This window comes from Melozone crissalis, unplaced genomic scaffold (assembly GCF_028551555.1).
Source record: "Melozone crissalis strain CALT ecotype California unplaced genomic scaffold, PUWL_Pcris_2 ptg000034l_1, whole genome shotgun sequence".
NCBI lineage: Eukaryota > Metazoa > Chordata > Aves > Passeriformes > Passerellidae > Melozone > Melozone crissalis.
Genome location: NW_026535812.1, coordinates 4,290,319 through 4,299,788, shown reverse-complemented (window position 1 = coordinate 4,299,788; position 9,470 = coordinate 4,290,319). Strand labels below are relative to the sequence as shown.

Here is a 9,470-nt window from a genome sequence, read left to right as displayed (position 1 = left end):
ACGGACCCGCCACTGCCCGCCACCGCCCCCTCGGATCCGCCACCGCCCCCTCGGACCCGCCACTGCTCCGCCACCGCCCCCTCGGACCCGCTCCGGCCGCACCCCGAGCTCCGCACCCCGTTGTTGCTCTACACGTCCGGCCAAACCACTCCACCCCCCATACACTCCCCCTCAGAGTCCCCAGCACGCAGTCTGGGAAGTGACAAGAGGACATTGCGGGAAGGCGTTGGGCGTCGCTGGGGAGGGCACGGAGGGAGTCAGCGCACCAAAAACATCCTAAAGTCGCCATAATTTGGGCGGTCCCCCAAAAGTGCCTGGGGAGGCCGCCCGAAGTGTTCCTACGAGTCCTGGGAAGGGACACAAAGATATCACAGCCCTGAGGGACCACAGTGCAAGGCTGCCTCGCGTTTGGTTACACACCTCAGAACATCAGCATTCTTCATGATAATGTTATCGTGATTTGAGGCTCAGACATGAACTCAACCAGACACCTGCCACTTTCAGTGTTTTAATAATATTTTAAAACGAAACCAGGATGAAAAACTTTTAAATTTCCGGATCACATGTAATTAATCCTTAGGTCTGCCTCGCAAACCTTAGTATTTGCTGTGAACAGGAACACAAACAGTGTTTGTATTTGTGCCACGAGCAGCAGCTTGTCGCGGCTGATGTCACTCTCCAGGACCCGCACCAGCCAGCCTGTCTTGCGGTTCGGCTCCCTCCTGAGACATTCCCTTTCCCTGTGCCTGGCTGGATTTACAGCCTCCTTCTGCCTTTCCACGTCTCTCCTGAGCCCCCAGAGCCGCTGCTGCACCTCTCGGCAGGGCCCCGGTGCCCACGGAAGGCTCAGAGGGCGCGGCAGGGGCCGCGGGGCACGGAGCACACCAAGAGCCGAGCGGAGCCCGCACCTTCGGCATGGACAGGGCAGTTCTGATGAAGAACGTTTAAAGGGTGCAGAGAAGATAAATAAAGAACGGCTGGTTTTAACCTGCTGTATGCTGCTTTCACTTCCCCTCCCGTCTCTACACTGTAAATAACCAAGCAGTTGTTTGCACAGGGTCTCCTTTCAGCAGCACAGCCTGCGATTGCTCACGGGCCAGTTAATATCACAAAAACCACACAGGTTCCGCCTTTGCTTCGGGCGCTGCCTCCTCAAACCGAGACCGCACGGCAGCGCGGGCACAGCCGCTGCTGTGGGCACGGCCCTGCTCCGGGCTGGGGCTGCTGGCGGCCCCGGCCTCTGCCCCGGCCCCGTCAATGCCCCGGGCCCGGGCTGCGGGCGGCCCCGGCCCCTGCCCCGGCCCCGTCACTGCCCCGGGCCCGGGCTGCGGGCGGCCCCGGCCTCTGCCCCGGCCCCGTCACTGCCCAGGGCCCGGGCTGCGGGCGGCCCCGGCCTCTGCCCCGGCCCCGTCACTGCCCCGGGCCCGGGCTGCGGGCGGCCCCGGCCTCTGCCCCGGCCCCGTCACTGCCCCGGGCCCGGGCTGCGGGCGGCCCCGGCCTCTGCCCCGGCCCCGTCACTCCGCGGCGCCGCCGGCTCGCAGCGGAAGCGGAAGCGGCGCGGGCGGCGGGAGCCGGGCGGGCGCGCGGCCGCTCGCAGGTGAGGTACCGCGGGCACCGGCGGGGCCCTGAGGGAGAGGCGGCGGTGGCGGGGCGGGCCCGCGGCGGGCGGCGGCGGCGGCGGTCTGGGGGACAGCAGGCGGGGCGGGCCCCGCGGAGGGACCGACACCGGCGGGGTCCCTCGAGCGGCCTCCGCGCCCCACGGGAGTCGGTCGGTCAGCGGGACCGGGGAGCGGCGGAGGCTGCGCTCGGGTTTAATGCCCTGCACCATTAACGCCCTGACGGGCCGGGTTTAATGCGTGTTTTGAGCCCTGGCTGCTCAGCGCTTCAGTGGCTGATTTCTAGTCGCGGTTAAATCGCCGTGGTTTGGTGTCAGTGGGAGCCCTTTACAGGACGTGCTCCCCCGGTGCGATCGGTGCCCGCTGATATCGGGGATCTCTGCCGTGCACCGGCTCGGTCCCGGTGCCCCAGAGCCGTGCCTGCTGCAGTACTTGCCCCTCGCTCCCGCTTCCCTTTGCCCTTCACCCGTTTGGCACCAGACTGACCCCGCAGGACATGGCACTGATGTCAATGTGGGCTGCGTTATTCCTTCCCCCAAGGCTGGATGTGCAAGCTGCCCGGAGTGTTTTAAAGGGAGTAATTGGAAGAAAAATAAGGAGGAAAAATATTTACACTGCTTTGTGGTGTTGTAATTCAGACTGGGTTTTGCTTTGTTACCTAGCACAGAGCTGGATCTCCTTGTGTCACTTTTGCTCATTCCTGTGCCTCTTTCCTCTTTTTCCATGGTGTATTTTTCCTTGAGATATCGGTCATTCCTTTGTTTTATGGCTGTTATTATTGAGGACTTGTAGATATTTCTAATCTGCAGATTTTCAGTTGGCTAAACTGTGTCAGGTGACAAATGTGTCATTTGGTTTCTTTCCTGTTTCATACAGAAAAAGGTTTTTAATTCAGTCTTTCCCAGAGCAGGAAAGCAGGCACAAGAGAGCAGCATGGAAGCTTTAGCCATGAGAATGCTGTTGGGTATATTCATTTACCTATTCCAAACTCCAGTGTGTGATTTTCAGAGAATAAGAAGGACCCATCTTGGGAGGAGCTGTGAATTGTGGTTTTTGCTTGCACTTGGCCAATGTTTCACTCCACAAATATTGGCTGAGCTTCCCCCTCTGCACACAGGGAGTGATGGCTGTGCCCATTCTATGATGCCATCTGTCTGCTTCCCAGGTGTAGCATAAAGCAAATGTCGTGTGCTCTTTGGAGATCACAGCAGGAATTTCTGGTTTTATTCCCAGAGAAAGAACAATGCCTGAGTTATTGTTGGGAAACATTTGGCTGGAGGGGTGTAAACTTTTAAAGAGAGGAGGATTTGGTTCATTTATTTATGTACATATATAGGTAGCTTAGAGCTACAGATTTATAACCCTATTCTTTATATTGAGATGGTAATAAAAAAGAGACAGAAGTTAAATCCTGGCAGCTTATTGGGTGTGATATATGTAGAATTGCATTAGGATGTTTTTTCAGGTGCAGGGGGGACATGGAAAATGAGTTATCCAGGAAAAAAAAGATAAAGAAATGACAGAGTACTTGAGTGTATATTGGGGGTGTGGTCAATATAAATATACTATAGTCAGAGAGGGGCAAAAAAAGCTTAAACTTTTGGAGATTGTAATGGAAAGCCAACAGAAGAATTCAGGTCTTCCATAAGCTTAAGAGTTGTGGGCAGGGAAATTCCCCTGGCTTTATTTTGGGGTGTAGGCCAGAGAATACAAAGGCTTGAAAATACACAAAGTGAAGGACAGTAAAGAAATGGAATAATATGGTTTTTTGGTCACTTCTCACAGTAGGTTGTATCATTTGAATCTGTTTGTGTGATTTCATTCATTTTTCAGCTTTTAAATTTTGTGGTGCTTAGTGCAGCCAGGAAATACTTGTTTCTTCATTCCCCAAAAAACCTAAAGGACCTGACTGGGGTTCCTCACCCTTGCCTGGATTAGTCCACAGCTGCTGGGTCTGTGCTGACACAAAGTGTGATTTTACTTCCTATAAAATCAACAGTGCGTTGTTTCCCCACCCCAGTCTGAAGTGTGTGCAGTTTGTAATACCTCTTAAAACAAGAAGTATGTGGTGTTGGTGTCCTGGAACAGAAGGAAGCTTATTTGAAAGCATAAACACAGAGGAAACTGGAATTGATTTAGGCTTAATTGCATCTCAGGAGTGAATTTGTAAATTCCTTGCCTCTCTTCAAGTTTGTGAGTTTGTAAGCCCAGGTGAGAGGATGATCATCTCATTAATGTATTGCATTAAATGCGGTTTTAAAAGTCTTGACGTACCTCTCAATATATTTGAGATCCTGTATTTATAAGAAGAGACAATGCAAAACTTATTATTTTCCTTCATCATTTTCAGTGTCCTATAAAATGGGAATACTTATTGCAGTTCTTGGAGTCTGCTTCAGCTCTTCACTTGTACAAGCAGATTCTAAGGCTGTGACAACATCTCTGACTACAAAGTGGTCTTCAACTCCTTTGCTCCTTGAAACAAGGTAAGTGCTTTGTGATTTTCTTCATTGTCAAATCAGAATATGCTTAGAGGATAAAATAAAGTGTTTTCTTTGTTATGTGGCACTTTGGTTTCTGGTCACTACCAACAGCAATAACGTGGGAATGTGATCCCTGCTGTGCATGGGGAGGTGGGAGGAGGATTTTAGAGGAGACAGTAATTTTTCTGTGTGATAAATTCTTTCATTTTGCATTAGAACAAAAATTACTAACCATAAACAATTACCTAGTTGGTGTTTTTTGCCTTATGAAGTTTTACTCAAAGCATTAGATAGAGAGTTCAGCATGGTCTTGTAAGATTCTGTAGCTGAATGTATTTTACTCCAGTGTTGTAGGTTTTGATACACATCTGCTGCTTGTGTAAATTTAGCTTGGTAAAACTTGAGTTTAACTTTGCTCATGTGAGTTTTGTATTGATTAAAGTCAATTGCTTTGTTAAGTATTGTGCAAGTCACCCTGGGAACATTTCTTCTATGGTATTAAAGACTTTATTTCTAAGATGTTGTGTAAAAAGAAAGCAAAATGCTGTCTCTTTTGAAACCCCTCATTGTTTAATTTTGTCATGTTTCAGTTTGGAGATGTCAGTAGGACTTTTAGAATTTCAAGTTAGTGTGTGCTTAATTTTGTATCACTTAAGGGTATTGCCAAATGTGGAATTTTGTCTGTTTTACTGCAGATAGTTGAGCATTGCTGGGTTTCACTCACATGAGCATGGCTCTCATTCAGAGGACAGGCGTGTCCTAGATGAAGTTACTTTTCTGTAATCTTCTCTGGAGAAGCTGAAGCCTGAAAGTTCCTTGAGCAGTAAAATGCAAAACACAGGTTTTAATGCCAGGATTTAGATACCCTGAGACTGTGTGAAAATGTGACACAGCTGGGGAAAAACTCAACCTAAGAGAGTGCGGAACAGTAAGCAAATAATCAAAATAACGTGGCAAAGACTTGATCCATTGTAGCCAGAGGCTTTGGGTAGGGCAGGATGGTTCACCTGGGATGAACTGCAGCATGATGCAGCACTGCAGTGTGAAATCCCTCCTGCTGCTCACTGCACTTAGCCCAGCCCTGCAGTTTGGTACCCAGGTGTTCCAGCAGCACTTACCCTTGGATTGGAACACACAGTTACTGTGGCACTGAGCAGGCTCCACACCTGCTGTTGTAGCATCCTTGAGCATAGCAAGTATGTTACAAGTGTGGATGTGATACAGTGTTTGTGCTTTGCAATGTTCAGAGGATGAATTTCATTTTCTAGCCTTGTATACCTGCCCATTATATGCTTCATATGTGGGAATTGTAACATGGTTTGAAGCTGTGACTTCTCCTTTTGCTTGTTCAAGAACAAGCAAACAGAAAATCTCCACCAAAGCCCACCAAAGCTCATAATTACAATTTGCCTCATGTACAATGTGTGTTTCTCATAAAAGAGAGATTCCAAAGAAATGCATTAGGGAGGAGAGCTGCCAGGATGGACCCTGCTGCCTGTTAGTGGCATTAAAGGATCAGGAGGTGCCTTACAAGCTGCTTGCATGTGCTCTGTGTCTGTCCTGGTCTGCAGTGATTATTTGTTTGGGTTTGTTTTTAGCTTTCCTGCAGTGCTTTTCCTAGTAACACAGTTTGCTGATATAGGTGGTAGGCGCTAATTTTCTGTAAAGCATCACAAGGTATCAGATTTATAATTTGAGAGAAAATTTGTAGATCTAACTCACTCTTCTCATCTTACTTAGTGAATTTTTATCAGAAGAAGGTCAAGAAAAATTCTGGAGCTTTGTTGAAGCCAGTGAGAATATTAAGACAGCTGAGCATGATGGTAAGATTTTATAGTTTTTTTTTTTCTCAATGCTGACTGATAGTTGGAAAATATACCACAGTGTTCTGTCTTCCATCATGTTAATCCTCATTTGACTTCTATAAAATACTTATTTCAGTAATATTTTTTGCTGTAATGTGCTCAAGGCTTTTGGATATCCATTTGACAAATCTGTAGTGGATGAGTCTAAAACATTTTGCTTGCCAGATTCTTTTTCAACATGAAGCATGCAATATTTTAAAAGCCTTTTCTCTGTGTTACTATTTCTCAGCCAAAATAAAATGGGAGCTCTAAACTGTTTCCCTCCTCCCCTGCCCATGTTTGCATCCTCAAGAATGAATTCAAGTGTACTCTCCTGGATCTCTGTTGAAGTTCACTCTTATCCAGCTGTAGAATTGGCTGTAGTGAAATTGGAGGAGGAATGGTCCTGTGCATATTTAGAATTAATGTCATGGGCTTCTGTTGGTATAAATCACACTAGGATGAGAAGCCCCTCTTCAGTGAGACTATGGGATAGAAAGATAACTGCTTGTACTTTGATTTTGCAGGTAGTGATTATTCTTCTTACCAGGAAATGCTGAAAGTGGCCTGCCAGACTCTGTCACCTTTGCAGCAGAATTTGTTGAAATTTTCTCTGTCTTTACGCTCCTACTCTGCAGCAGTTCAAGCTTTCCAACAGGTTGGTACAGGAAATGCTCAGGTGAGGTGCAGAGCATTGTAAAAAGGCTCAGGAAGGAGGGAGCTGTGGAAGGAAACATTTGAGATATAAAAAACCTAAACTGATTCACTGCTCTGTACACCTGAGCTACAGAGTGATGTGTATACAAATTTCATGAGGTGCCGAATTTTTGTCTAGAGTAGACTAAAGAATTGGCATTTTGACATGCCTGCATACCTTTTGCCTGCTGCACTAAGAATTGGTGCAAAGATTTTTGTGAGGACCATCTCTATGGCTCCATTGGTACTTGGGATGCTGCTGCTCTTCCTGTTGCTCAGCTGAACTTACTTGAAGATAGTAATCCATATATCTATATTATATATTTAGTGATTAGAACTCATAAATAAAAGTTCATTGTGTTCTCTGTTCTTTTTTAATATTTTAAATTCTTTGGAAATTGTCTCACATTAGGACATGCTTTATTGTTTATTTAAGTAATACTGTAAAACATCTTCCTTGTTCATGTGGAGTCATTTTGTTGTTTGATATTTAACAAATACAGATTTTTGTGATGTCTAAGACAAAAAAAAAGCCCTCAGCCAAAACTCCTGCAATTGCAAGCCTTGCTTTCTGTACCTGCAACTAACCTTACAGTTAATTGTAACAGACTGAAAAATAAGTAGAGGCTTAAATCTCCATCTTGTAATTATGTCATAAACAAGGAAGAAGTATTAGTTTGGAATGTAGGAAATAATACTGTTTGCTGCACAGCTACACTGTTACTTTTCACTTGTTCTAAGGGCAAACATTTAACCTATTATAAATGTTTTATACAGATAGCAGCAGATGAATCTCCACCAGAGGGCTGTACCCTGTTTTTTGTTGTGCATGGGGAGAAAACATGTGAATTTGACTCTCTTGGAAACCTTTTACAGGCAGCTTCAGACAGGTATTTGTTTAATTTCCTGTTACTGGATTAGCTCTTAAAATTTAACCTAACTTTAGACTTACTGCTGTGAAGAGGTTGTAATAAACTTTTTGTTTCTGTGTTCTTCAGTGTTGATTTCTCCTGTCCATTGTTGGAACTGCAGGGGCAGTCTCTTATTTGGTGTTAATTCAGATTGCAATGATAGTTTTCTTATCCCTTGCTCTTTGATAATTCTACTAGGAAGAGGAATATGCACAGGAAAATTTGGAAACAAATTCTGGAAGTAGCTGGGAACTGTTGAAGGACAGTAGGAATTCTCAGAAGTGTGTAAAACCTTCAGTGTGCGGGGAAAATAGGAGCTGGGCTGCATATTCAAATGAGATTAATGTAACAAATTGTTTTATGAATGGCTGAAAGCAGGCACAGCTTTTTTTCTCTGTATACTTTTCTCAGCATTGACAAAGAAACCATTACCACACAATATATTTAAAATTCAGATTTCTCTACAAGAACAAAAATTGATTGTAACTGCTAATAACAAAAGGAAGGTATAAAATATAATACTTTTTATTAAAAAAAACCCAAACAAGTAACAAACCAAAACTGACCCAAATCTTTACATTTCAGTTTGTTTTCATAATATGAAAACATTTTTGTTTTCAATACGATTTTTGTAATCTTGGTTATTTGGTTATCTTAAGAATAAAGAGTTTTTTGTCAATGTGCAGGCATATGGCATCTATAGCTCACATGCTATTCTTCTGACTTACTGGGAATACTTTAAGTATTTATTGCACTTTAGACAAAATGTAAACAAAGAAGCTGAAAATAGACTTTTCATTCACTTTTTTGTTTGTATACTAAGCCAAGGACCAGGTTGAAATGAATTTGTGCCATTAGCACATCTGTTCTATCAGCCTTTTTAATTTTTCATACAGAATTTATGAATCACTGTGGGGAGAGAAAGTTAATTGGAAATTTAAGGGAAGTTGTTCATTTTTAAAATTAGGATCATATTCGATTCAAAAGAGCTCTTAGTCACTTGTTTCTTTTCATGTGTTCATTTTTCACAGAGCTTTTGTCAATGTGCACAAAGTGCTGCCAGCCTTGATATAGTATGTGGGAATAGCTCAACATATGTGTTCAAGAAAATGAATAAACAGGGAAAAAATTCATTTTGCATTGAGTGAGGAAATGCTGTGACTCACACTGTGACTCTTCACTGTTCCCTCTTAGGCCAAAGCCATTTTTGTTCAAGGGGGACCACAAGTACCCAGCAGCAAACCCTGAAAGTCCTGTGGTCATACTTTATGCAGAGATTGGCTCAGAGGAGTTCTACAGACAGCACAGGAGGCTTGTTGCAAAGGCTGAGGCTGGAGAAATCACTTATGTGCTCAGACACTACATTGCTGTGAGTATATTTCTGCATTGTAACAGGGGTATTTGAAATTGAGGAACTGGCCTTGCTTTTCAAAAAGAAAACTGACCTAGGTTTGTTCCCTTTACATTGACATTTGCCTACACTCATTGTTAATTTACTTGGAATACTTAAAGTTTTATTTTTTATTGCATGTAGCTGAGGAATATAGAATATTTTACATCTCCTGATTGTTTAAGTAAGATTGTTTGATTTCATAAATCCAGACTTAAATTCCAGATTAATTAGAGACTTCAGTGTAAAAAGCAGTGTTTCTCTACCCATATTAGAGCATAGGAAGTAGTCAAATCTTTCACAATCAGGCCACTTGGTCACTTGATATAAAAAGGAAGGATTAACATTTAGGTACCATTTTCAAAAGAAAGACATTGTTTCTGTAGTAATTTTTTTACAGAACCACTTACCATTTCCTGGTTTCCATCTTCCTCCACTAAATTGTGCATAGCCCCTGGATTAGTATTTAAAACTACATTTCAGAAGGTATGAAGAGCTGGAGTTCTTTGATTTGTTGATTAAACATTAGT

The 9,470-nt window shown here is 44.2% G+C and overlaps 1 protein-coding gene across 4 annotated transcripts in view; it reads left to right on the top strand.

The window, feature by feature from the left end:
- The first annotated feature begins 1,542 nt into the window (after positions 1–1,542).
- The window catches only part of UGGT1 (UDP-glucose glycoprotein glucosyltransferase 1), a 40,930-nt gene continuing 33,002 nt past the window's right edge, over positions 1,543–9,470 (top strand). For 3 of the 4 annotated variants that reach the window (XR_008483316.1, XM_054282499.1, XM_054282501.1), the window contains exons 1-6: positions 1,543–1,597; positions 3,967–4,102; positions 5,840–5,922; positions 6,471–6,601; positions 7,417–7,529; positions 8,745–8,919. Coding sequence is in view for 3 of the 4 variants with exons in the window: in XM_054282499.1 (XP_054138474.1) it covers positions 3,978–4,102; positions 5,840–5,922; positions 6,471–6,601; positions 7,417–7,529; positions 8,745–8,919 (627 nt within the window). In the remaining variant the exon portion in view is untranslated. Of the gene's footprint in view, positions 1,598–3,763; positions 3,828–3,966; positions 4,103–5,839; positions 5,923–6,470; positions 6,602–7,416; positions 7,530–8,744; positions 8,920–9,470 lie in introns of those variants that run through there. The other variant, XM_054282500.1, reaches the window with a different exon arrangement.